Raw genomic sequence first — 24,143 nt, 5'->3', positions numbered from 1 at the left:
AATAAAGTTCACGCGTAAGATCCTTGCGTAGATCAAAAGTATAAATCACGGGATTTAAATAGATAGCGAAGGCCGGGGGCCGCGTGATGCGATCATATGTCTAGGCTCGGAAGGACTCAACTTCTGGCGACAGCACAGGTGAAAAGATCGACCACCGAACATTCGGTCGTGAATTTTCCCAAACGTACGAAACACGCGAATCACACTCTCACAGCCACGGAACAACTAGAAGAAATTGAAAACATGACGGATACGACAGCCAACACTCAGAAAAGGGCTAACTTTTCGGCTCTAACCGTGGCCAACCCAAATGGTGTTAACAAAATATCACCCAACACCACAAACGCAAAACCAGGATCAGCTAAAAAACTGATTATCAAAAACTTCAAAAGTAAGATACCATGGGAGACCCTAACCTATAAGTTATACTCACCAATATTAATCCTAATACGAACCTTACTTTACAGTCCCGTCAACACTCGCTCTTCTTTGGCAGTACTCCCGGTTTCGTCCTTGCCAATTATGTGTTTATATTTATCATCAACTAATCTCTTATTCGATTACTGTCTAATGGATTCATTGCTACACTCCTATGGCACATTTTTGAAATGCAACACTAATAAATAAGGCCTTATCGATTACTTATTTTATTTGTTCACGTTTAGCCTAGTAATGACAATTGCCGGATACCTATCTGCACCCAATGATCCAGTCCTTTCAAATATGTTACGTACCATGAGCAAACTAGCATTAGTTCCAGTGGGGAATAATATTTGTCAGATCAGTGTTAATCTCTCACCTTATGCTTCTGTTTCAATAGAAGTATACATCAACAATAATGATAACCAGTTTTTACACAAATATTCACTAGAGTTTAGTAGTTAAATTCTGATAGAACTGTCTCTATAGTGTGTTATATATTGGCAAATTATAACTATGTTTTCTTATGTGCACAGACAAACCAAAGCTTCCGGATAACTACCAGGAGCGAACATGGGAAAAATTGCGGGAAGCTGTGGTAGCTATACAGACAAGTAAAAGTATCCGGTATTCTTTGGAAGAGTTATACCAGGCGGTAGAAAATATGTGCAATCACAAAATGGCTTCAACTCTGTATGCCAATCTGACAGAGTTGACAGAATCTCATGTCAAAGCTAACATCGAGCAGTTTCTAGCCGAGTCTATGGACAGACACATATTTCTTAAAAAGATGAACGAATGCTGGCAGTCACATTGTCGACAGATGATTATGATCAGGAGCATATTTTTGTATCTTGACAGAACTTACGTCCTTCAGAATCCCAGTATCTCATCCATATGGTAAGATTATATTGTACATAATTACTATCTATGAAACGTCTGTGTCCTCAATACCCAATTACATTCATGTTCCAGGGACATGGGGTTACATTTATTCAGACTGCACATCGTGCTGAATAATCTCGTGCAGACCAGGTCGGTTGAAGGACTCCTCATGCTGATAGAGAAGGAAAGACAGGGGGATACCGTTGATCGCACACTTCTTAAATCGCTACTCAGGATGTTATCCGACCTGCAAATCTATCAGGAAGCCTTTGAAGCCAAGTACGTGTCGAAAACAACGTATAAATCACAATGCTATTTGTGAATATATTCTTGTACCAAACCGATTTGGAACGGTATAATTTTATTATTTCAACTATTTGTAAAATTTCAGATTTTTAGTGGCTACCGAAAGGTTGTATGCCGCAGAAGGACAACGTCTGATGAATGAGCATGATGTGCCGGAGTATCTGGCGCATGTGGACAAACGTCTTCAAGAAGAGAACGAGCGATTGTTGCACTATCTCGATACCTCCACAAAGTATGTAACTCAATTTACCGGACCTTTAGCTGGTGTTTCCTTAACTCAAAAATGTAAAAATTAATCGTGTGGCTCTCATTTTAGATGGTCTCTTATACATACTGTTGAAAAGCAATTGTTGTCAGAGCACATAACAAGTCTGTTGCAAAAGGGCTTGAGCGGTTTGTTGGATGAAAACCGAACGAGTGACTTATCGCTGCTCTACAACCTTTACAGCCGTGTTAAAAACGGGCTCATCGAACTCTGCCTAAATTTCAATTGCTACATAAAAGTATGTTATTATAGGATGAGAATTAAACGGGTAACTTTCACTATGTTTGTTTTTATTTTCGTTTTTCCATTTCAGAAAAAAGGGAGAACTATAGTCATTGATCCAGAGAAAGATAAAACCATGGTTCAGGAGCTGCTAGACTTCAAAGACAAAATGGATAATATAGTTAATACCTGTTTTTTGAGGAATGAAAAGTTCGGCAATAGTTTGAAGGAGGCCTTTGAAGCTTTTATCAACCAACGAGCTAATAAACCGGCAGAACTTATCGGTGAGACTCGCTGTGTTCTCTTCTTACAATTTATGAAACACTAAATGCGATGTGGTTTTGAAGGATTCCATGTCTCCATGATATTCCGATATCCTTTCATGTTAGCAATATTTGTTACAGCTAAATTCGTAGACTCTAAACTGCGCGCTGGGAACAAGGAGGCCACAGAGGAAGAACTGGAGCGTTTGTTGGACAAAATAATGGTACTTTTTCGATTTATTCACGGAAAAGATGTTTTTGAGGCGTTTTACAAAAAAGATCTGGCCAAACGACTGCTAGTGAACAAATCAGCTTCCGTTGATGCGGAAAAGTCAATGCTCTCCAAGCTGAAACAGGAATGTGGCGGAGGATTCACCAGTAAACTTGAAGGGATGTTTAAAGACATGGAGCTTAGCAGAGACATCAATATTGCATTCAAACAAGTGAGTAACAATAGCTGCTTTGCCCTTTCACTTCAGACCGCTGTCTCATAAGTTGAGCAACATTTCATATATTTTTTTAGTACGCGGGAAACCTTCAAAACGAGTTTTCCGCCAGCAACTTGGATCTGACAGTTGCAATTTTGACCATGGGATATTGGCCAACGTATCCCGTATTAGAAGTGACCTTACCTGCCGAAATGGTACAATATCAAGACGTTTTCAACAAGTTTTATCTTGGCAAACACAGCGGTAGAAAGTTGCAGTGGCAACCGACGCTGGGACATTGCGTTCTCAAGGCATGGTTCAATCAGGTAATTGTTGTGACGATAACTTTGTAATTTATGACGGGGAAATTTAACCTCTGTATCGCTTGTCAGGGCAACAAAGAGCTGCTGGTCTCGCTGTTCCAAGCATTGGTGTTGATCCTATTTAATGATACCGACAATCTTTCCCTCGAAGATATTAAAGCTGCAACCAATATAGAAGACGGAGAACTTCGGAGAACTCTGCAGTCGTTAGCTTGCGGGAAGGCTAGAGTTTTGCAGAAGAGTCCAAGAGGTAGAGATGTTGCTGACAACGACAGGTTCGTCTTTAACGCAGAATTCACCAATAAACTCTTCAGAATCAAGATTAATCAAATCCAAATGAAAGAAACGGTAAGTTCATTTTCTTATCGACATTGCTCTTTCTTCATATACATATACTTATATCTCTAGAAATATATCTTGGCAATAAATATCTATGTAATGCTTTCTCAACGTCATAACCAGTTCTGTAAATAAATTGAGCAATGTATAAATTTCCCTAGAATGAGGAACAGAAGGCCACCGAAGAAAGAGTCTATCAAGACAGACAGTACCAGATAGATGCGGCTATAGTCAGAATAATGAAAATGCGCAAGACTCTTACCCACAATCTCCTCATCAGCGAACTCTACAACCAACTCAAATTTCCTGTCAAAGTATGTCTCGGCTCTCCCTTATTTGATATGCTCCACCCATCAATTCATCAATGATCAATTATATTTCTTTCGTTTTCAGCCTGCTGACTTGAAAAAGAGAATTGAATCACTAATAGACAGAGACTATATGGAGCGAGATAAGGATAACGCGAATCAGTACAACTATGTAGCGTAACCTCAGCTCAATGCTAATGTCGAAAGAGAAGTGGTTGAATTTGCACTATACAGCGAATATCAACGGGTGGAGGTCAAGACTGCAGTCGAACGCTCATGTTAAGTACAACAACAATTCGACGAATGATACACAAAGAAAATCTACAAGTCTAATTGCCAATTTTGTATTGAGGCAGTCCGTTAGCTTTAACCAAGTTCCTACACCGGTGAATCTGTTTAACTCAAAACGAGCATTGGTAAACCTTACTGAAAAAAAGGAAGGTGAAACAAAACAGATCGAATGGTACGGTGAGTGTACACCATTCGATGATTCGAAAATGTGCTTCAAAAGTATTTACAACTCGTCACTAGATTCAGGTGAAGCTGGCCATAACGGTGGACGAACAAACGCCCATTTTTCTCTGAAAGACCCACGCTTAAATTACTTGCTGAGAGCTTCTTGAGCTTTCTTAGTGAAAACAAACGGTGTTACTAAATCACAGCTTAACAGGGTCTGGTCCGGAATAATAGGAGCTGAAAGAAACTCGGAGGGAACAAAAGTAAATACTTGTACAGGAGCTTGGATTACACTAGCATGAGCACCTTAATTAGAATGCTGAACCCTTTGATTTTGATTGACTCGTTGTAGCATTGGTGTGATAATATTGGAAGCTATACGAAATTCAGTGAAGAGCAAACTAAATTGTGCGCATGTCTTCTAAAGTACAAAAAAGGTGTATCGTGGGTCTTTAAAATTGAAACTGGCATTTTCTCCCATCTCTCATTTCAACAAACGCTAGGTCATCTTATGAGAGCTTTAGAGAAAGTCTAAAGATATAACTGCCTGAACACAGTTTCCACTCTCAATAGTCGTCGACATTTGTGTAAAACTTTAATAAATGGCACTAGAGCAAATGCATTGAGAGTTTGACGGCGGTTGTGAGACATTAAACAATTAATTGAATGTTGAGTGAAGAACCTAGAGTAAGGATCAAGAAACTGTTTGGCCCAGCTAGAATTTGGGGATTCAGAGACTCCGCCTATTCCAAGCTAGATTTTGTCTCAAATAATAATAGAAGCAGGGTCTTGTTTTGGGAAAGTGTGTCCAGTGTTCTTGTGAATAATTGATATCAATAATAGTAATAATAAAAAATAAATAAATATAACATTTATAGAAAAAAAAAAAGGTAAATACAACTATAACCACCTTTTGTCTGTCGTTGAAAATCAAAATAACTATGAAAGAATCACTAAACAAGAATATAACTGAAAGCTAAACAATAACAAAACTCTAGAATATGAAGAAATCTATCAATAAAATCATCATTCAAGCGACAGAAACAGATGAAGATAAATACTTATTATAATCTATTATTACTAATGGAAGGTGCATAATAAAATGTTGATAAACCTTGTGGTTTTGTATTTTCATGTCGCTTGTGAAAAAAAGTTTCATTTGCTGAATTTTCGACCGTGCAAATTAATGACATTATATTAGATGAACCTTTCTAAACCACGTGACGAATAAAAGGGCTTGGCAGATTTTTACCGTACATTTGTTGTCTCTGGTTCACCCATCGTAGCTTCCAAATTGCCTTAGCCATACTCACCATGATACAGGGTTAATTTGGCTAGCATCAATGGCACACCGGTATCACTTGCTTTATCATACCTATGTAGTTTGAAACGTCCGCTAGAATTTTTTAAGATATTATACGCCATTCCTATCATCGAATGAAGATCAGCGTAACCAAGGGTTTAGCAATCTGCTCCGAGTGAACTATTCTTTCTTATGTAATATTTCGCAGGATTGGTCAACATTGTAAATATGATAAGGTTCCGTACTTGTAATAAAATACAACGAAATACCAGTTCTTGCTATCCATTGACAATTCGGTCATGTCTTTCATTTGCCTCCAATTATCAGATCGCAGTATTCGTTTTAAGTCATATATTTCATTTTTACCACATGTTCGTTCTTGGCGTCGATTTCATTGATTAGTGATTTCGCAAAATTTTTCGCATTTGCCTCTTTAGCTAAAAAGTCTGAGACTAATACCGATGCGGGTTTTCCTCCGCCGTGCGCGAGGCATTCTCGACGATATCTCTCTCCGGCAGATCGACTGAAGGGATCAACCTCGAAGTAGGTCTGCCAGATCCAAGAGGCGATTGCCCGAGAAATTAGATATGAGTAATATTTTGCCCCGTATCCTACCAAATGTGAAAATCGTAATTGCCAAGCCTGCGAAGTAGAACGAAACATGGAAAATTACCATTATTTACACAGTCAAAATTCACTGACGAACGATAAAAAGTAGGACGCATTAACTTACCGTGTTTTCAACATAAGGTAAGCCATAATATTTGCCCTGTAAGTCCGCCAATATTTCCGTAGTAGGTTGGTCCAGTCTTTTGCTATGATACACTTGATCCAACATACTGTAGAATACCTGATTTTGCAATTCGGAGGCAGAAAATAAGTGTTTTGAGGCGCATAGCCTCTGTAACATGGAGTCTGGGATCGACTCTTGTGTCTGAAAGTGTTTTGCAAAAGTTGAGACTACCTGAAAAAAACAACTGATCATTTAGTATCAACATTTAGTGAGACACGAAATATTACGAATAATCACTTGGCATTAAATACCCTTGGATCGCTTGCAAAGAACTCCATTAGAATGCTTGGAACCTCTGCAAAATCTGTGCTGCATCTTGTACCTGTTACATGCTGGTACTGAGTTCTTCCCAACATTGAATGCAACGCGTGGCCCATTTCATGGAACAAGTTATCGACGGACGATGGACTCAAAAGACTTGGAGATGACCATCTTGGCGATGGCAGAGACAGCATCAGAACTACTATCGGATTCTGAAACGACTATAATCAATTTTCAATTCACCACTAGTGAAAGTTCATTTGTAAAGGGTGTACCTGATAAGAGCCATCTGAGAGCTGTTTACCACCTCTAATTGTGAAATGACAATCTTGATTAGGCTTTCCTTCTCTTTCGTAAAAGTCACAGTAAATATATCCAAGATTGCCCATAACATCATCAATCACGGCCAATTTGTAAACGTCACTGGCCCAAACTTCTCCTCGTTTTACAGGTTCTGACTCTAGCTTCACCCCATACAAGGCTTGTGTCAGAATGTTGATGCCCTCCATACATGCCCCAAGAGAGAAATACGGTGCGAATTCAGTACCAGGTGTGCCTAGCCACGCTTTTTTTGCTTTTGCTGTAAAATACGCTGTGTCCCATGCCATTAAATCCTGCAAAAGAGTTTAATGTAATTAAATAGCCACAGTGATGCGGGAAAATAGGCAATTGCCGAGATTTCGGGTCTTATTTTTATACACGTCATTAAATCAGCCGACAGTCGACCGACTAACATAATTGTAACAATACTACCATTGACAAACCTGTCTAGGTTTGCTTTCTGCGTTTTTCATCCGCTGCATTATTTCGAAATCGTTACGAGCTCTCTCTTTTAGTTGGTCATTGAGAGTGTTGAGAAAGTCACATACTACTTCAGGCGTTTCGACTGTACTGCCTCTGACGGCTCTGCGAGACAAGGATATTATGAGCTGATCGCAAGAACCTTCAATGCCTGGGTCTCAGGAAATTCACTTGAGAAAATTATGCTCATAGACTCACCTTTGGGCGTAGGAATCAAAGCCGCAACTTTTGGCCAACTCGTGTCTATCCATGAGTAACTGGCTGAGAAGATATTCCTGCTGGGCATCAGGAAACAGAAAGATCTTGTACGCAGCTTCTCTAGCTATTGTACTGGAGGAGTCCGTGTACAGGCCTTGTACCAGTATTTGATCACCTTTTGTTGTAAAACTGAAAGAGAAACTGGTGTTTTTATATGCGGAGTTACAACCATATTTATAAATAATGACGGATCTCCCTTCCGACTCTTACAATTGCCTAATTTTTTCAGGCAGAGCGTTTTTCTGTACCGCTCGTGGATGTACTGCTCCAGCCATGAATTTCTGCCCAATCTGTAATCAATTGTGATTTAGTGATTGAGATTTTACCAGTACATATAATCTGGGTATAGAAATGGAGTTACCTGTAGAATTCGATCATTCAACTTAACGACCTTGCACCGTTGTTCCTCAGGCAATTGTATACCACATTGCTCAAAGTCGAAAACAAAAAGTTTTGCAACGTGTTCATCAATTTCTGTAGTCTCCACAACATCTCCAGTTTGCACGACATTCACAAGTGAATTGTAAAGTTCTCTATGCGTATTCAGTCTACATAAAGGGCTTATTTAGTTATTGTGACTAGTAGAAACTAAATAGATATCAATCAATAATACATTAATACTTTTCAACAACACCACTGATTGTGATGCATGCTTCTTCCGCAACATTTGAAAACTCTCTGTCAGGATGAGCAATCCTAACAAATTCTGCCAGATCTGCAACTTTGCATAAGGAATCGGATAGTTCGTCAAAGACCTCGACCATCTTTCTGTTTCTAATTGAGCTTGTTGCTTCTTTGATCAATACATCCGATTGAGCAATGGCTTGCCTTTTGAGCAATTCAAATCCTCTGGCCTTATCAAGCTCTGAAATCCCAAAAAGTCCCTGAAATCCATCCAATCAAGCTGTACTACATAATGATATGTTGATTTGAATTTGACTCAAAGCAATTACTAACCGTCGGTTGTCCCAATAAACTTATTCCTAACGAATCCGCAGGCTTGCTGTTGAATGCAGTCGCAAGTGGTGACCATGTGCAAACGTTTTTGTTTTTCATTGCAGCCCCACAAGTGACATTGTAGCGCAATAGTTTGGACTTCATCAAGGAACAAATACGATTCACGTTTCGATTCAATAGGGGATGAATTACTGATAACTTACACATAACATCAGAGGTACATACGTACGTACGTAGTACATACAAAGGAGTTAATCGGTGAAGGAATGGTGAAGGTATCCCTTGTTCCAAATCGTTCTCTCGATCTGCACATGCGTGCAATACAGTGGCGATATTAACCGCTAGCTATCGCTAGTAGTAGAATTTTCAACTGTGATTATATTAGCTAGTAATCAGCTGTCTGGAGAATCTCTAGCTGTCAAAGCTGTATATTATCCGGGCAAACTTGGCCGTTTACAAACAAAAGTTTCAAACGTCGTGTGACGAAGTGAAGCGAACTGCTCATTCGAGTGCTGTGAACAAGTGGTTCGGACGAACCACGTACGTACGTACAACGTGTATGTAATAATTGCATATCCGACGACATGGCGGCGTCCGCTACAGTACGTTTTCGACATTTCATTAAAATATCATTCTATTCAAACAACATATTACTTACGACCCTGCAAGAAAGAAGTTTGCCGATCACTTATAACAGTTTTCTCCACTGGCTCTGAGATAGTGGTTGCTACTTTCTGCGTCCTCATGATACCAAACCAATCTTGGATCATTGCGCTTCTGAAACTTTCCAAGCGTTTATGATTGGCTAGAGTTTGATAATCACCATTCGCATGCTCCGCGGTAGGCATAGATTGATTGTCGCTTCAAGATGATGGTGGTCCTATTTCTAGGTTCCATTACTGATGGATGATGACACGATTGGTTTTGGGGAGGAAGATCCCGCGCAAACCACACAGAAACTTAGGTATGCACACATCTTGCACATTGCTGAGCGTTTATTTTCACTTGTGCATATGTTGTCGTCCTTTACCTCTTTTAACACAATTGAAACATTTGCTTTCGCTCTGATTACCTTACTGGATGAACTAATTGCAGCCATCTCTTTGACCAATTTACAACTCAATGTTTACAGGCATCCATACGTCACAACATTTCACCTGCTGTTTAGAGCTTTGGCAATAGTGACCTATATGTTATGCGGTTGGTTTTCCAGCAGTTTCATAGGAAGTTTTGTCACTGTTGTGTTATTGCTCTCCATGGATTTTTGGACCGTCAAGAATATAACTGGAAGATTAATGGTTGGATTACGATGGTGGAATTATGTAGATGACAATGGAAAAAATCATTGGGTCTTTGAGTCAAGAAAGGTTTTGTTGTTTTTTTTATGAACTGTGTTTGCATTGCCTTTGTCTTTTTGTTGCTCAGACAACGTTTTGCTATATCATTGTTCATAGGTCGATAGACCGAGTGCCAGGTTCCAGTTCCAGTGCAATGTTGCCAATAATGTGATCACTATTTAAATTCAAACTGTCACGTGCCCCGTGTTTCAGGGCATGCAGCAGAATCGGCTTAGCACAGATGAAGTTAGGATATTCTGGCTGGCTTTGATACTGTGTCCTCTCACCTGGTCCATCTTCTTTGTGGTTGCCCTCTTCAGCCTGAAATTCAAGTGGTTACTTCTTGTATGTATAGCAATCATCCTAAATGGAGCGAATCTTTATGGCTATGTAAAGTGTAAAATGGGAAACGATCAGAACATTTCGTCAGCAACTGGTGATTTTTTTCGGAAACAAGTATTCCAAAATGTAAGTATTGTGACTGCCATCGATGTAGCTGTTTTCTCTGGTCATTTGTATCTCATTGCAGTCCAATGACCCATCCTTAGCAATCATTGTCAGCATTATTTGAAAACATCTTCTTAATGTTAGGTTCAATGCACTGTTCAATGCTTTTAGGTAGCCTCAATGATGTCGAGAAGTCCACCAACTAATACTCCAGGACAGCCAACGAATATGATATAGATTGAATTTCCGTATTTACTGTTGGACCGTTTGCATATGGTTTCAGGTATATGTACATAAATATTGATCAATTACCAATAAACATTTCAACAGTTGTACGTAATATCTGCGTAGGTGATGAGTATTCGCCACTCTCAATTCATTGCATGAATAAAGATCAGCCGTTGAATTAACTTTCAAATTAGTTGTGCTAATTGAAATTTTACCCCAACCTACTCCTGAGCTGCGGTGATGGCGAAAAAAAAAGAATTCATTGTAGTGAATACGCAAAACCGCTATACATCATCTATTTGAATGATCCATGTGAACAAATTAAAAAAGGGAAGATAAAATTCTGCTCCAGGTGAGGCTCGAACTCACAACCCCGGCATAGCTCACGTACACTGTCGTATAAGTACCGTGCGCTAACCAATTGCGCCACTGGAGCCCGTACGCGGTGCGCTGCTAAGCTTGGTTTTAAACTTTACATTAACGAAAAACAATAGTGACGGACATAAGACAGATTTGAAATTCTGCTTCGGAGAAATGACCAAAGTCGGCGTTTCATTTCGAAGACTGTCTTGTGGATCGTAGTTGTTGGTATCCTCGGGATATTTGGGGAATAGCAATAGTCCATGGGATCAGTCCGTACAAAATTACCCTGCAGCGCTGGCGTGAATCTACGAATAGTGAAGCCTCACTTTTGACATACATATGTCGATGTTTGACGACACTTGTTGGTGAGAAAAAGAAAAACAAGCCCAGCCGAATTCCGTGATCTCTTTAGCGCTGCCAGCGCTGGCTGTCAGTCACTTATCTCCATAAGAATTGGTGCTGTCAGTAGCGCCGTAAATGATTCAAGGATTCAAGTATATCACAAATTTATCCATTACACTTCATTGGTCAAGTAGTTGATACGCAGACGTCTTTGTCTCTGGATCTCACGTGTATTTCATACAATCTAGCAAAATTGGTGTGACGTTGTGCAACCGGAGGTCGTGTTTCGTGTGCTCAAATTCGGTGGACGCTCCGAACACTTCTGCGGAAGGTAATTTTCACCAAACAAAATATAACCCAACTTTAGTCACATACCACTCATCATACGGTTCAACATGTCTTGAGTGTGTCCTTTTTTTCTGCCACTTAATGTTAGCAATACATCCATACCATCATCTTCATGAATTGTTTGAGAAATTTTTCTCTCATCTATGTCGTCATAGTTTTTACTTTCTATAACTGATCTAGATCGACACTATGAGGAAGAATGAGCTGGTTCGACGCATCAGGAATTGCCAGTTTGGCAAAGTCAGCCCTGAAAGAAGCTCAAAAGACAATTGACAAAGCGCTGGACATCAAGGAAGAAGATCGAAGAAAGGTCGGTCCTTCTTTTGACAACGGTGACAACGCAGACTTCTTTGCAGAGTGGGGTATAACAAATGAGGACGGCCACGGAATTGAACCCCAGCAAACAGCTGCAATCTCTAAGGGACAGACCACCATAAGCACTACATGGGGTAGTTTTGCAGGGTCGTTCTTTCAAACTTCAGATGCTGATGATAAGGTGCCTAAGAGCTTTACTGACATCGATCCAAAGCCAAACGCTGATCGATCAAATTTACAAGCCACTACTCTAGACATTCCAAGAAATATTCTCGCAACACCTTTGTCAAATCACTCACACAAATGGAATAATGACCCAACTTCCCCAATTCAGTCACTTGCCGGTGAACATGAAGTCGGTCCAAATGCCGTGGGTAGCTCCAGTAGTTGTAGAGCGGAAAGGCGATGTAGCGACAATCAGCAGCTCCATAAAAACCTCAACTCAATGGACGCGGATAGCGCATTGCAACATTCAAACACTTACGAGTCTTTCGAAGGATTGGAGAGATTAATTGGCTTGGACGAATCAAATGAAGCTATCAACGAAGAAGCATTCAGCAAGAGTCAACTTGTCGTTGACCTGGATGACGAAGGCATTCACCGGGCCGACAGAGATGAGGGTGGGCGGCACATTGGAGTTGCAGGGATCAATGCAGATGTTGAGACATCAACAAAAACAGAAGCCAATAGGGTGGTTCTGCAGCAAAGTGGCAATAACATCTCAGGTTTCGACGTCTCAAAACGGAATGCCATCATCGGAAGAGCCGAGCCAAACACTGTCAGCTGTATGACAAGCAGGTCATCGATTATATCTGCTGAAAGTGATATAAAGAGTTCTGAAAGCGTTGAGGTTCTAGGATCGAGGTCTAGTCCGGATACCGAGTGCACAACCACACCTGAGTCGGAAGCGTATTCTGTCGGTGTCTCGACTGGGTCCAGAATGAATTCAGATTCAGTTGAGATATTAGCTGACTGTAGTAGCCTCACGACTTCGCCGAGCTCTGTCGAGATTTTGGGTGAATGGAAATGTACCGATAGCTCTATTATATCGCCAGTAGGAGTCGAAGATACTATTGCATATTCCATGGACCTGATATTCGATCGAGAAGCGACAATGTCAAATGCGCCATATCATTTCGAGGGTACCTTGGAAGAGCGATCTTCCGAGGACCCGCTAGGGACACTATCTCACCAATCACTTACGGCGGACATGCCGCTAACAGCGACGAATTTACCTTGTGCCGCCGCATTTTGTCAGTTGGGTTTGCCTGCAAAGCAGACTCCCCTGGTTCAGGATAACGAGCAAGCATCTCCAGATAGTATCGAATTGATACCCGAAATGGATTGTTCAGAGGAGCCGAGTTTTGCCGAAGAATCTTACACATCGGCGTCCGAGAGCACGATGCTTCTAACTGTAATTGAGGGTACCGGCCAAGGCCAGTCGACAGATCACAGCAGGCCAAGACCTACGGAACTTATAGACAGTGGCTCAAAGATGCACGGTTCTTGCCCAGGGCTGCATCAAAGTGTATCTGGCACAAACCTGGTCGACGCACAGATAAATCTCAGTCTTGACTCCTTGAAAGAAAAATACAGTCATCATCTTTGCCTTGCTCTTGCTCCGATAACGACTCAACCTTTCCGAAAGTCTGCCGATGCCCTGGAATTCGAGGTCCTTGAACCCAGTGCTGATTCCTTTGGCAATAACATAAACAAACTTATCAAAAACGAGTCTTCCGATTGCCACAATCAGGTGCCGTGCCAAGTTATGCTGGTCCATAAACAGTCACCGTCCAAAAGCAGTCGCGTGCAAAGTAGCTCTGTGGACGATGCTACCTCACTCGCCCAGGTCGAGATCAAAACTTTGGATCCAGCCTTGTTGACCACAAGCTCTTATGTGAAAAACATGCTCGCTGAAGCCATGGTTGAGAAGATCGAAGCGATTGATTCCATGGAATCGCATGCCCAGGTTGAAAGTGTTAGAGATAACTCACCGATTTCGTCTGAGAGGTAATAGAATGTGTGCAACTGAGTAGATACATAAATATCCTTGGTCTAATTAGTTGCTGGAGAGCTTATCTCTGTACTATAACATCGGCACAGTCTGCTTGTATCAATTTGTTTACAATATCATATCTTTCGCAGTCGTTCAGACCTGGTCAAGATTGGATCTGACCAAACCAGTGGTCACACCAGCGGGGACGAGCTGGAAACTGCGACTTCCAGTGACATTGAAATAATATCCAGGTACAAGTGGAGCATGAATTTCAGTATTACTTGTTTTATGAATATGTGCCATCTGGGATAATTTGTTCAAAAGAAATTATTGGATGCTGCAAACGTATGCGATATTCATTGCCAATGTTTACGTTTGGAACCAAATACATAATTATGCTCTGGGATTATACATATTATATTTATGTGTTTGTACACTAACTATAAGTAGTAACGGCTGATAATTCGTAGTCCCACTGGCGATTCAAGTTCCACGCAGTCACGGCAGAGTCCTGCCAAATTGCAGCAAGCCAAAAGCTCAGACCTACTCACCAAGATGCTGAATAAGACACGCGGCCATTCGAGGGAACTCAGTCAGATAAGCATCGGTTCAGATGATGTCAATGTTGAAATTGAGAAACTGCTCAAGAAAATACAGGAGATGGGTGACGTTTTAGAAGCTAGAGAATCGAAGCTTGTCGACATCAGCCGTGTAAACATGGAGCTCCACGAGCATAATGAATCATTGAAGAGGTAAGGACCACCAATGCCTTCTAGCTTTCAACCATTCTAATGTATTGCTGATTGCATTAGTCAATTGGACAGCATTGAAAAATGTGCTGAAGAAAACCGAGAACTCTGCCAGATTACGGACGAATATACCCAACGAATGTCGGCTTTAGAGAGGAAGTTTCAGCAAGCCATTAGGGAGCGAGATATGGTGCGGAAGCAGATGGAGTTGTTGAAACATGAGGTCTCATCGCGAATCTCACCCCAGGAGTTTCTGTCGACTGACGCAGAAAAAGATCAAATTATTAAAGAACTGCGGGAAGAAGGCGAGAAATTGAGCAAACAGCAGCTGCAGCATAGCAATATTATAAAAAAGTTACGCTTGAAAGAGCGCGAAAACGATAATACCATCAAGCAACAAAGGTATCGCCTGTTTGTATGTACCGCTTAATGTTTGTCTGTATTGTCTGTGTTCGTGCAAAGTTCTTTCGGCCCCACTCGTGCATCAATCACATGTGTTTTTTCCCAGCGCGCTGATTGAAGAGCAGAAACTCGAATTGGAAAGACTCAAGAGATCAGTTCAAGCGAAGGAAGATGTCGAACGCAGTCAGATAGATTTGGTTCATGCGCTCACAGCAAAGACCAATAGACAAGAAAAAGAAGTTTTGATGCTGCAAGAAAAGTTGGAAGAAGCGTTGCATAGGTCGGATACCTATAAACGAAGCCTGGAGGCGGCAAAAACGTAAGTGGGACAAATCATGATGAACGGCTAGTGTGGTGAACGTGACCAAGTTTCTTGATTTCGTTGTGTTACTCGTTTGCTCCTTCTGATAGAGAATTGGTGGAAACGAAACAGCAGTTGACATTTGTCAGAACTGAACTCAAAGAAGCTGTGGAAACTGCGGGGGAGTCAATTCAACTTTCCGCACAAATCCACGAATTGAAAATCAGATTGAGACGCACTGAAGAAACCCAAGTTAGGTAAGTATTTCTCATAGGTGTTCTACCATGGTAGGTTTACCAAGTGGTACCTACGTACACCTGCCGAATTCATTGTAATTTTCGCTTCCGCGGCCGCGGTGTAGTCGAATAATTCTTTCGCAGAAGTAACGCAGGCTAAGATAAACAACTGATTGTGTTCAGAAAAGAAGAATCATTGCGGCAAGAGAATGCCGAACTACTTAAACAGTTGGAGACCTCTGAAGCCAGAAACGAAGCACTCGCTGAATCCTTGTCAATGGCAACAAAACCGCTCTCACGCCAGCTGGAACAATTGCAAACTAATTTATCACATAAAACTGCTAGCTTTCTAAAGCAGGAGAAGGCAATGACAGAAGCGGCTATGGAATTGCAAAGAAATTATGAAGCTACCATCGAGACCAACCATTCCCTCAGGGAGGAAAATCAAGTCATCAAGGCTCGCCTAAGCAGCTTGGAAGCAAAGGTTAACACTGTAGAAAATGAAAAAATGAAGCTGACGGAGATATGTCAGCAACAATGTTTGGATAGTGCCAAACTGGCCAAGGAAATTGAACAGTGAGTATGCATGTATTATAGTCTGCAATCCTGAGTATACTTAATGTTTAGCTTGTAAATTTCAAAATTCTCAAGCGATGTGCCTTGGATTTTTTTCGATTTTGGGGTCAAAAATCGACATTTTTTCTATTAGGTTTTCTATGCTATTCTTATGTATTTTGATCTCAGGAATCCGAATCCCAAGCTTAGCTGGAATCAGGTAGCCACGGGCGCGTGGTTTGTTGTGGGACGTCACCTCTGCTCAGCCCCGAAGGTGACGTCTCACAACAAAACGCTACGCTGCTGGCTACCGGACTCCAGCAAAGCTCGGGTTTGCTGGTGAATTGAGAAATTCTAATATTTCGACCCATGCATGGATTGCAGCGTAACGCTTTGTTGTGAGACGTCACCTTCAGGGCTGAGCAGAGGTGACGCCCCACAACAAACCACGCGCCCGTGGCTACCTGACTCCAGTAAAGTTTGGGGTCCCTTGTATACCGAGAAATTCGAATATTTCGACGCATGCATGGATTGCGACGAATCAAAGTGGGTCTATGACTAAAACCAATCGATATGTCTTAATTTTTCTGCTCCCAACAGCGAATAATTGATGATTACTCGATCGATTGCACGAGTAGATGATTTTGGCTTTCAGATTTGGATTCCCGAGCTGATTATATGTGAGATTACTCTTGAAGAACCAAAAAAAAATTCGATTTTTGAGCAAAAAATAAATCTTTTTTTCAATTGGGTCTAATATGCTTTTCTTACGTATTTTGACCTCAGGAATCCGAATCTGGAAGAAAAAATGATCTATCTCTAAAATTGAACGAGTTATCGCCAATTTTCAGCTTTTTGGGGTCAAAAATAAAAAATTTATTTTATAGTCTATCTGAATGTAATTTGAGCTCAGGAATCCGAATCTGGAAGAAAAATTGATCTATCTCCAAAAATGACCGAGTTATCCCCATTTTCTCGCGATTTTTGGCATAAATTTGAAGATATCTCGAAGGGAAAAAATCGTAGCTCAATTTTCTCAACGGATTCGTGTTCCTGAGGTCAAAATACGTAAGAAAAGTGCCATACGATCAATTTTAAAAAATAAAAATTTTTGGCCAAATTTTGAGATTTTTCCAAGGGGTACCCCTTACGATTTTTTCAAATTTTGGCAAAAAATTTTTATTTTTTAAAATTGATCGTATGGCACTTTTCTTACGTATTTTGACCTCAGGAACACGAATCCGTTGAGAAAATTGAGCTACGATTTTTTCCCTTCGAGATATCTTCAAATTTATGCCAAAAATCGCGAGAAAATGGGGATAACTCGGTCATTTTTGGAGATAGATCAATTTTTCTTCCAGATTCGGATTCCTGAGCTCAAATTACAATAAGATAGACTATAAAATGAATTTTTTATTTTTGACCCCAAAAAGCTGAAAATTGGCGATAACTCGTTCAATTTTAGAGATAGATCATTTTTTCTTCCAGATTCGGATTCCTGAAGTCAAAATACGTAAGAAAAGCATATCAAATCCAATTAAAACAATGATTTTTTTTTGCTCGAAAATCGAATTTATTTTTGGTTCTGCAAGAGTAATCTCACATATAATCAGCTCAGGAATCCAAATCTGAAAGCCAAAATCATCTACTCATGCAATCGACCGAGTAATCATTAGGAGGAAAAAATTTTTTATTTGATATTTTGAGGTAGCCTACTCGTTTTTAGAATAAATAATTAATCAAGTGGGGTACTTCCAGCAAAAAAATTTTTGCTGTTGGGAGAAGAAAAATTAAGACATATCGATTGGTTTTAGTCGTAGACCCACTTTGATTCGTCGCAATCCATGCATGGGTCGAAATATTCGAATTCTTCAATTTACCAGCGAGCCCCCGAGCTTTGCTCGAGTCAAAAGTAGTCAGCAGCGTAGCGCTTTGTTGTGAGACGTCACCTTCGGGGCTGAGCAGAGGTGACGTCCCACAACAAACCACGTGCCCGTGGTTACCTGACTCCAGTAAAGTTTGGGGTCCCTTGTATACCGAGAAATTCGAATATTTCGACGCATGCATGGATTGCGACGAATCAAAGTGGGTCTATGACTAAAACCAATCGATATGTCTTAATTTTTCTGCTCCCAACAGCGAATAATTGATGATTACTCGATCGATTGCACGAGTAGATGATTTTGGCTTTCAGATTTGGATTCCTGAGCTGATTATATGTGAGATTACTCTTGAAGAACCAAAAATAAATTCGATTTTTGAGCAAAAAATAAATCTTTTTTTCAATTGGGCTTAATATGCTTTTCTTACGTATTTTGAACTCAGGAATCTGAATCTAGAAGAAAAATTGATCTATCTCTCAAATTGACCGAGTTACCCTCATTTTTTTCGCATTTTTTGGTACAAATTTGAGGATATCTCGAAGGGAAAAATTCGCAGCTCAATTTACTCAACGGATTCGTGTTCCTGGGGTCAAAATACTCTAACAAAGTGTCCTACGATTGATTTTAAAAATACTCCATTCTTGGTCCAAAAGTTGAAAAAATCCAAAGGGTTACCCCTTGGAAAATTTCCGATTTTGGGGTCTAAAAACAACATATCTTTTTAATGGAGTTTCTACGGTATTCTTATGTATTTCGATCTCAGGAATCCAAAATCGCAGGCCAAATTGATCTATCTGTAGAAATTATCGAGTTATCGCCAATTTTTCACTTTTTGGATCGGAAAAATTGATATATCTCGATTAGTTTGAGCCGTGGCTCAATTTAGTTGACGGACTGGTGTTTAGAATATCTCAAGATATTGTGGAAACAAATGTTTTTTCTGTTATCACAAAATCAAAATCTTTAAAATGCTATAGCGTTTGACGTGCGATATTACAATGATATTTACTCTATGTTGTGGAATGCGAATATTTTTGAATATATCAATTTACAGGCAGCGGCATTCTCTAGCAAACATTGAGCAGTCACATGCGAACCAAGTAAAAGAATTTCAGCGTGAAATCAATTCGTTGGAGAACAAATTGTCTATGGAGAAGGCAGCCACGGACGCAGAAAAGAGAAGAAACCATGCGATGACTGATCAACATGGGTTTGCCATAGGGGATGACGAGCCAAGACTCAGTCCAACGTCGAGTATTGGAAGAGATTCTATAGGAAGCCTAAGCAGTGTGTGGCCCTCGGTAATTAGGATGCTTTCACTTACGTAGTTTTTAACAACCTTGACAGTGGTCTTGTGGTAAAAATTAAAATTTCGATTCAATTGCTGATTCAGTTTCACGATTCAACCATCGAGAGCGCTTCTGGACGTTTTGCAAATGTGTATGACAGCGTGCGTTCAAGTGCCAACAACAGCACATCAATGCTAGAAAATCTTCAATCGCAACTCAAACAAAGAGATGGTATTTCTTTTCATCACTCCTACATTTTATCATTTGATCTCACCCTTTGCGTGAATACCGAAATTTTTACCTGCAGCTCCATTCATTTATCAGCAATGTATTTTCTACAGGAGAGGTGCAACAGCTACAATGGGAACTTTCGCGGCGAAACGTAGAGCGAGACGCCCTCAATGATGAGTTGTCAAAGCTAACATTGAAAGTGGAAAACCTGAGTGGTCAACTTAGCAAAGTGAAAGAATTGAACGAAAGCCTCGCTGACACTCGGACCAAGTATGATGCCTTGTTGCAAATGTACGGGGAGAAGGTAGAAGAAAACGAAGAGTTGAGACTCGACTTGGTGGACGTTAAAGAAATGTACAAAAGTCAGATTGACCAGCTACTGAAGAGAGACGCTTCGTAGCTGCGTTGTAATCAATTATTAACTGTACGCGGATAGAAACGTAGATTGATTCTGCTCCGTTAGTATTCTTTTGCACCGTCAAAATTGATAACGAATAATCTATATTCATTATGCGTCTGCAGAATGTGTTGTATCACATAGAATAGATTATTAACAGTATAAAGACATGGGTTACGCGACACGTTTTATCGTGGACAACAATTAATGTCACCCATAATTTCCTATCCAAGATTGCTTCGTGAACAACAGAACTGTTAGGTTACATTTTCGCTTCTCATCAGAGTTTCGATTTCCAGCAACAGGGAATTGCACCACAATTCGCAAAATATTTCAAGTACATTGCTTATTCATTTTATTGTTCGGATATTATTGATAAAACGCAGAAGCTGCCTGCTGACCAGATAAAATCACATCATTCAATCCAACGCCCTTGTAGGCAGAGCCGCAAAGTGACAGAGGAAGTTTGTGTTTACCTACATAGTCTTCGATACGTTTGATTCGATCCTGATGACCCACTACATATTGTGGGATACAGTCCTTCAGGATGGCGACGTTGTAAGAAAGTGGTCCTGCTTCAATGTTCAGAATTTTCTTGGTATGTTGAATTGCCACAGACAACAAATGCTCTTTGGTTGGATGATCACCAAAATTGGACGTGAACCAAGCTCCACCCATCATTACGGTAAGAACCTGTGCATCAGTTTAACAGAAAGTCATATTTCGTATGTGGCAAAAGTAGATTGTGGGATGTCGCTGTTGTTTCAATAATTGTTTGAAATTTTGATGCTTCTACACAAATGACGATATTCAAGGTTTTGCCAATAGCAAGTGAAATGGACATCGAGTCACACATACGCACCGTGGTATCCTTCCGAGGCAGAATACATGAATCATAAATCACCCCTAAAATAGGCGATTGCTCTTTAGGCGCTACTAAGAATCCAAATGCCTCTTGTTCCAAGACATTCCCGGCAAACACCAAATTGATTACAGCTACGGTGACATAGGGTATGGCGAGTAATTCCGCCGCTAATTTGGGATGTTGGCGTTGTACCAAGTCAGCCAAATGCTTGGCGGACAAACTCGATATGACTCTTGCAAATTTATATTTTTTCCCATTTAGTTCTAATTCGACCCCGCCGTCTGCAAAAGTTATTCCTTGACATCTTATATTTAGGCCTATAACAACTCCTCTTGACTTTATATCATTGGCAAGCGCTATTGACAATTGCTCAAGTCCACCCCGTAAGGTCCACATTGACCACTTTTCTTTTCCAGCTAATCGATGTGAGCTGAATCTACTATCAGAATGTTCTCGGCTAAAGATAAAAGAATTTTTCACCGTCTTCTGAGAAAAGCTCAGAAAACTCTGAAGACGGCTTGCCATGAAACCTTTCACAATAGACCCATGGTTTTGTTCATGCTCAAAAAGTGCTGTCATCAAAAACTTGACACTGATCTGTCTGGCATCCCCGGCACAAATACCACAAATCATTGGACTTATCAAATAATCAGCGACATCTTTTCCCAATCGCCTCTCAACAAAGCTGTAGATGGTTTCATCGTCCTTGATCAGTTTTGGTGCCCTCAAATCATTCATCAAGCAACCAATCAACGGACGGTCAAATGGAGAGTTTGTCCTAAACATACCAAGCAATGAGTTTGGTAACTTGTGTAACTTGTTTTCTGCATAAATCATTCGGTTTTTAGCTGCGGGATGACTCAAACTGATCGGGATTATCTTTTCTGTCAATTTGAGGCGATCGATGAGATGCAAGGTGTTTGATCCAGCTGGGCCTTGGGGTCTGACCGTTCGTGGCCCTTCTTCGAAAATAATACCATTGGACGATACCTTGGAACGCAGCCATCCACCAGTCCTTTCAGATGCTTCGATTAAGGTGATATTACGCAATTTTGAATTTTCAAGTAGATAGTATGCCGCAGAAAGGCCGGATACACCTCCACCAAGTATTGCCGTTTTTCCTGACATTCTGAAACAATACGAACCTCTAACCTCGACAATCTCATATGGAAATCCAACTCGTACATGACACATGCATATTTATTTTAATTATCTAAAGAATACGTATATAACCCCTTTTCCTCTTGTGAAGGGTAGATTTGGGTAGATCGGCGAAAAGATCGAGATGACTAATCCACGTAAGTTGATTCATCGACTAGATAACAAGAAATTGAGAATATATGATCTTCGTAAAAATCAAATGAAGAAACAAACCTACAAACAACCTGGCTCCAAAAGCATTCCTACTATGCGTAACTACGACCCTAACCTTGCGTCCTACAATATACGATTCCGCGGTTTTAATAGACATCAACTGGGTACGATTCAGATTGTGATGAAAACCAGGCCAAGGCTATGCGTCGTGAAATATTCGAAACTACACTTTAAATCGAATTCCAGATACGTACATTAGTCAGACTGGGGAATCGAAATGATGGGAGGAAGATTAGTGTATATACTCGCGTAACTACACCTATATTTTATTTGAAGAAATCAACAAATGAGAAATTTTATGGCTCAAGATCCATCTCTATGACCTATACACTATCAATCAGTTTAAATATATTGTGCTGAGGTTCAGCGATTACGTTGAAGTGTTTCTTGTGAATAGTCTGATTGAGTCGGCCTTCGTAATTTTTACTGATCCAGGTGTGTTCCAAGTTTGGGTCTATCTTCTCGCATGTAACCATCACTTTCCCAGCTTCTATAGCAAATAATGTACCGTCTCGTCCAAATCCAACCTTGGTCAAATAGAGATACGTTGTTAAATTAAAAGGCAACACATCTTATTAGTCAAATGAGGAAAGTGGAAGCCAAAATTACATTCAAACCAGGATGAAATCGTAAATGTAATTGCGTTGCCAGGATGGTACCAGCTGTGACAGAGCGGCCGTCTTGGACTCGCCATCCTCTGTGCTTTGGCCTTGCGTGACCTTTTTGATTTCTCGTTGAACCACCTGTCTTTTTAGAGGCATCCCTCGAAGACACTAAAAATATAATTCAACCGTATTATTCTTTGAGTTTCGTGTGAAAGGCAATTATCGTCTTTTACGGATTAACTTTGAAGCTGGAAGCAGCTTGAAGGTTCTTATTTACCAATGAAAGGTTTGAGAAATGTAAACAATGATGGATTATTCCGAAAGGTGGTTAACATAACATTGGCCATAACTAACAACGAACGTGGATACAAGGCGAATGAGAGAAACGTAATTTGGTGAAGTTTGGACAGATCTGTAACATAAATTGGATGTGTTGTAAAACGCGGTTCAAGGTGGTTCAAAGATGGGTTCAAAAAATCGATGTGAATTGTGGTTCCGCCGTCCGGAATCGTGGTCGGAATAGGACCATTCGGAATGGCGGAAAAGACGAACCAACTTCAAATGGATTGGAATTGCAACGGACCGGAGGATTTTCTGTTGAGCTGTCGATCGTCAAACCGTCAACCGTTCAAGAATCAAGGAATTTAATATAGGGTTGAATATTATAGACAATCTTTGATGGATCTCGCAAAAACACAGTTAGCAAATTGGAATCGCTATCGATAACGAGAATGTACGTATCGATACCAGTCTCCTCTTTGAATGGGTCATTTGTTTTTTGGTTAATATAAGCGTTACCATGATCTTCTTTTTGATAAAGCTGGATCAACGCCATTTAAACGTTTCCACTATGTAATTTCTTCTATTCCTAAAGGAATTATAACTGTAGCGAGTATCGGTAGATCATTGGCAGCGAGATTTAATGCTAAAGTAGCATTTTTTCCGCACTTGCAGGTCTGAAATTTGCGTCCCATGATCATCTCCATTCCATTCCATAGTCTGATTGTGGATCGCGCCAATAGATGTTCGGAACAATGTTCGCAAATTATAAGTATATCCAAGCTGATGGTACGTAGTTATACATTCGTAATTACAACGAACGCAACAGCTAAGTCATCTATAATTACGAGTGCGAGGAGAAACTGTGAGACTTTTCATTATGAATCGAGTCTCACCCTTTCATTTCATGGGAAAAAAAAGAACCATGTACGGCAATTCTAAGTACGTACGTACCTATAACACCTATAACTAAGCGCGCGCGTTACAATGCTGATGCGTGAAATGCTGGGTGA

The 24,143-nt window shown here is 40.4% G+C and overlaps 6 protein-coding genes and 1 non-coding gene across 23 annotated transcripts; 3 read left to right on the top strand and 4 right to left on the bottom strand.

Moving 5' to 3' along the window:
* Window positions 1-96: 96 nt before the first annotated feature.
* On the top strand, window positions 97-5,810 carry LOC105683286 (cullin-4A). The gene is made up of 11 exons (XM_012395791.3): window positions 97-391; window positions 957-1,320; window positions 1,396-1,584; window positions 1,697-1,843; window positions 1,928-2,114; window positions 2,190-2,382; window positions 2,503-2,804; window positions 2,885-3,115; window positions 3,182-3,460; window positions 3,613-3,765; window positions 3,845-5,810. The coding sequence occupies exons 1-11, from the start codon at window positions 97-99 to the stop codon at window positions 3,938-3,940; spliced, it is 2,436 nt and encodes an 811-aa protein (XP_012251214.2). The 3' UTR covers window positions 3,941-5,810.
* On the bottom strand, window positions 5,794-9,484 carry LOC105683287 (mitochondrial intermediate peptidase). 6 transcript variants are annotated; one of them, XM_048658125.1, is made up of 11 exons: window positions 9,247-9,484; window positions 8,589-8,726; window positions 8,253-8,496; window positions 7,993-8,179; window positions 7,842-7,921; window positions 7,572-7,760; window positions 7,337-7,478; window positions 6,848-7,186; window positions 6,563-6,793; window positions 6,252-6,482; window positions 5,794-6,160 (listed from the first exon to the last, which is right to left on the bottom strand). In XM_048658125.1, the coding sequence occupies exons 1-11, from the start codon at window positions 9,434-9,436 to the stop codon at window positions 5,861-5,863; spliced, it is 2,271 nt and encodes a 756-aa protein (XP_048514082.1). In that variant the 5' UTR covers window positions 9,437-9,484; the 3' UTR covers window positions 5,794-5,860. The 6 variants fall into 6 exon arrangements, with proteins under 6 accessions (XP_048514082.1, XP_012251216.2, XP_048514083.1 ...); XM_012395793.3 differs by having other exon boundaries at window positions 6,563-6,784; window positions 9,247-9,483; XM_048658126.1 differs by lacking the exon at window positions 9,247-9,484 and adding an exon at window positions 8,833-8,973 and having other exon boundaries at window positions 8,253-8,515.
* LOC105683289 (uncharacterized Golgi apparatus membrane protein-like protein CG5021) lies at window positions 9,004-10,790 on the top strand. 5 transcript variants are annotated; one of them, XM_012395798.3, is made up of 5 exons: window positions 9,004-9,145; window positions 9,479-9,552; window positions 9,721-9,955; window positions 10,139-10,393; window positions 10,544-10,790. In XM_012395798.3, the coding sequence occupies exons 2-5, from the start codon at window positions 9,491-9,493 to the stop codon at window positions 10,607-10,609; spliced, it is 618 nt and encodes a 205-aa protein (XP_012251221.1). In that variant the 5' UTR covers window positions 9,004-9,145; window positions 9,479-9,490; the 3' UTR covers window positions 10,610-10,790. The 5 variants fall into 5 exon arrangements, with proteins under 5 accessions (XP_012251221.1, XP_020706521.1, XP_012251219.1 ...); XM_020850862.2 differs by having other exon boundaries at window positions 9,049-9,190; window positions 10,151-10,393; XM_012395796.3 differs by having other exon boundaries at window positions 9,049-9,190; window positions 10,148-10,393.
* A 154-nt stretch (window positions 10,791-10,944) lies between these two features.
* Trnai-uau lies at window positions 10,945-11,036 on the bottom strand. The gene is given in 2 exon segments: window positions 10,945-10,980; window positions 10,999-11,036. It is a non-coding gene; the product is annotated as a tRNA-Ile (tRNA).
* Window positions 11,037-11,053: 17 nt separating this feature from the next.
* LOC105683301 (TATA element modulatory factor) lies at window positions 11,054-20,191 on the top strand. Of its 2 annotated transcripts, none has more exons than XM_012395817.3 (12): window positions 11,054-11,457; window positions 11,554-11,636; window positions 11,834-13,978; window positions 14,114-14,215; window positions 14,435-14,716; window positions 14,777-15,115; window positions 15,222-15,434; window positions 15,527-15,673; window positions 15,836-16,228; window positions 19,145-19,391; window positions 19,484-19,610; window positions 19,721-20,191. In XM_012395817.3, the coding sequence occupies exons 3-12, from the start codon at window positions 11,853-11,855 to the stop codon at window positions 20,008-20,010; spliced, it is 4,266 nt and encodes a 1,421-aa protein (XP_012251240.2). In that variant the 5' UTR covers window positions 11,054-11,457; window positions 11,554-11,636; window positions 11,834-11,852; the 3' UTR covers window positions 20,011-20,191. The 2 variants fall into 2 exon arrangements, with proteins under 2 accessions (XP_012251240.2, XP_048514067.1); XM_048658110.1 differs by having other exon boundaries at window positions 11,055-11,636; window positions 11,834-12,149; window positions 12,303-13,978.
* A 147-nt stretch (window positions 20,192-20,338) lies between these two features.
* LOC105683302 (protoporphyrinogen oxidase) lies at window positions 20,339-22,565 on the bottom strand. 7 transcript variants are annotated; one of them, XM_048658139.1, is made up of 4 exons: window positions 22,302-22,443; window positions 22,106-22,187; window positions 20,870-22,001; window positions 20,339-20,700 (listed from the first exon to the last, which is right to left on the bottom strand). In XM_048658139.1, exons 3-4 carry the CDS (start codon window positions 21,998-22,000, stop codon window positions 20,377-20,379), a joined length of 1,455 nt encoding a protein of 484 aa, XP_048514096.1. In that variant the 5' UTR covers window position 22,001; window positions 22,106-22,187; window positions 22,302-22,443; the 3' UTR covers window positions 20,339-20,376. The 7 variants fall into 7 exon arrangements, with proteins under 7 accessions (XP_048514096.1, XP_020706513.2, XP_020706510.2 ...); XM_020850854.2 differs by lacking the exon at window positions 22,106-22,187 and having other exon boundaries at window positions 22,441-22,565; XM_020850851.2 differs by having other exon boundaries at window positions 20,870-22,187.
* On the bottom strand, window positions 22,497-23,282 carry LOC105683304 (50S ribosomal protein L27). The gene is made up of 3 exons (XM_012395825.3): window positions 23,129-23,282; window positions 22,856-23,019; window positions 22,497-22,773 (listed from the first exon to the last, which is right to left on the bottom strand). The coding sequence occupies exons 1-3, from the start codon at window positions 23,196-23,198 to the stop codon at window positions 22,570-22,572; spliced, it is 438 nt and encodes a 145-aa protein (XP_012251248.2). The 5' UTR covers window positions 23,199-23,282; the 3' UTR covers window positions 22,497-22,569.
* Between the last annotated feature and the right edge of the window lie 861 nt (window positions 23,283-24,143).

The sequence above is a fragment of the Athalia rosae genome, chromosome 7 (assembly GCF_917208135.1).
Source record: "Athalia rosae chromosome 7, iyAthRosa1.1, whole genome shotgun sequence".
Taxonomy (NCBI): domain Eukaryota; kingdom Metazoa; phylum Arthropoda; class Insecta; order Hymenoptera; family Athaliidae; genus Athalia; species Athalia rosae.
This window is presented reverse-complemented; position numbering and strand designations above follow the sequence as displayed.

Bases quoted from the DNA above. Each gene is read 5' to 3' on its own strand.
- LOC105683286 (XM_012395791.3), top strand. From the start codon at position 97: ATGTCTAGGCTCGGAAGGACTCAACTTCTGGCGACAGCACAGGTGAAA. The intron at 2,805-2,884 runs GTGAGTAACAAT...ATATTTTTTTAG, and splicing joins TCAATATTGCATTCAAACAA to TACGCGGGAAACCTTCAAAA. The intron at 3,766-3,844 runs GTATGTCTCGGC...TTTCGTTTTCAG, and splicing joins AACTCAAATTTCCTGTCAAA to CCTGCTGACTTGAAAAAGAG.
- LOC105683289 (XM_012395795.3), top strand. The intron at 9,553-9,720 runs GTATGCACACAT...CAATGTTTACAG, and splicing joins CAAACCACACAGAAACTTAG to GCATCCATACGTCACAACAT. The intron at 9,956-10,138 runs GTTTTGTTGTTT...CCCGTGTTTCAG, and splicing joins GGGTCTTTGAGTCAAGAAAG to GGCATGCAGCAGAATCGGCT.
- LOC105683287 (XM_048658125.1), bottom strand. From the start codon at position 9,436: ATGCCTACCGCGGAGCATGCGAATGGTGATTATCAAACTCTAGCCAAT. The intron at 8,497-8,588 runs GTTAGTAATTGC...TTGGGATTTCAG, and splicing joins GTTTATTGGGACAACCGACG to AGCTTGATAAGGCCAGAGGA. The intron at 8,180-8,252 runs GTATTAATGTAT...CCCTTTATGTAG, and splicing joins ATCAGTGGTGTTGTTGAAAA to ACTGAATACGCATAGAGAAC.
- LOC105683301 (XM_012395817.3), top strand. From the start codon at position 11,853: ATGAGCTGGTTCGACGCATCAGGAATTGCCAGTTTGGCAAAGTCAGCC. The intron at 13,979-14,113 runs GTAATAGAATGT...TATCTTTCGCAG, and splicing joins TCACCGATTTCGTCTGAGAG to TCGTTCAGACCTGGTCAAGA. The intron at 15,435-15,526 runs GTAAGTGGGACA...TCCTTCTGATAG, and splicing joins AGCCTGGAGGCGGCAAAAAC to AGAATTGGTGGAAACGAAAC.
- LOC105683302 (XM_020850851.2), bottom strand. From the start codon at position 22,066: ATGTGTCATGTACGAGTTGGATTTCCATATGAGATTGTCGAGGTTAGA. The intron at 20,701-20,869 runs GTGCGTATGTGT...ACTGATGCACAG, and splicing joins TGCCTCGGAAGGATACCACG to GTTCTTACCGTAATGATGGG.
- LOC105683304 (XM_012395825.3), bottom strand. From the start codon at position 23,198: ATGGCCAATGTTATGTTAACCACCTTTCGGAATAATCCATCATTGTTT. The intron at 23,020-23,128 runs GTAAATAAGAAC...TTATATTTTTAG, and splicing joins ATTTCTCAAACCTTTCATTG to TGTCTTCGAGGGATGCCTCT. The intron at 22,774-22,855 runs GTAATTTTGGCT...TATTTGACCAAG, and splicing joins GATTTCATCCTGGTTTGAAT to GTTGGATTTGGACGAGACGG.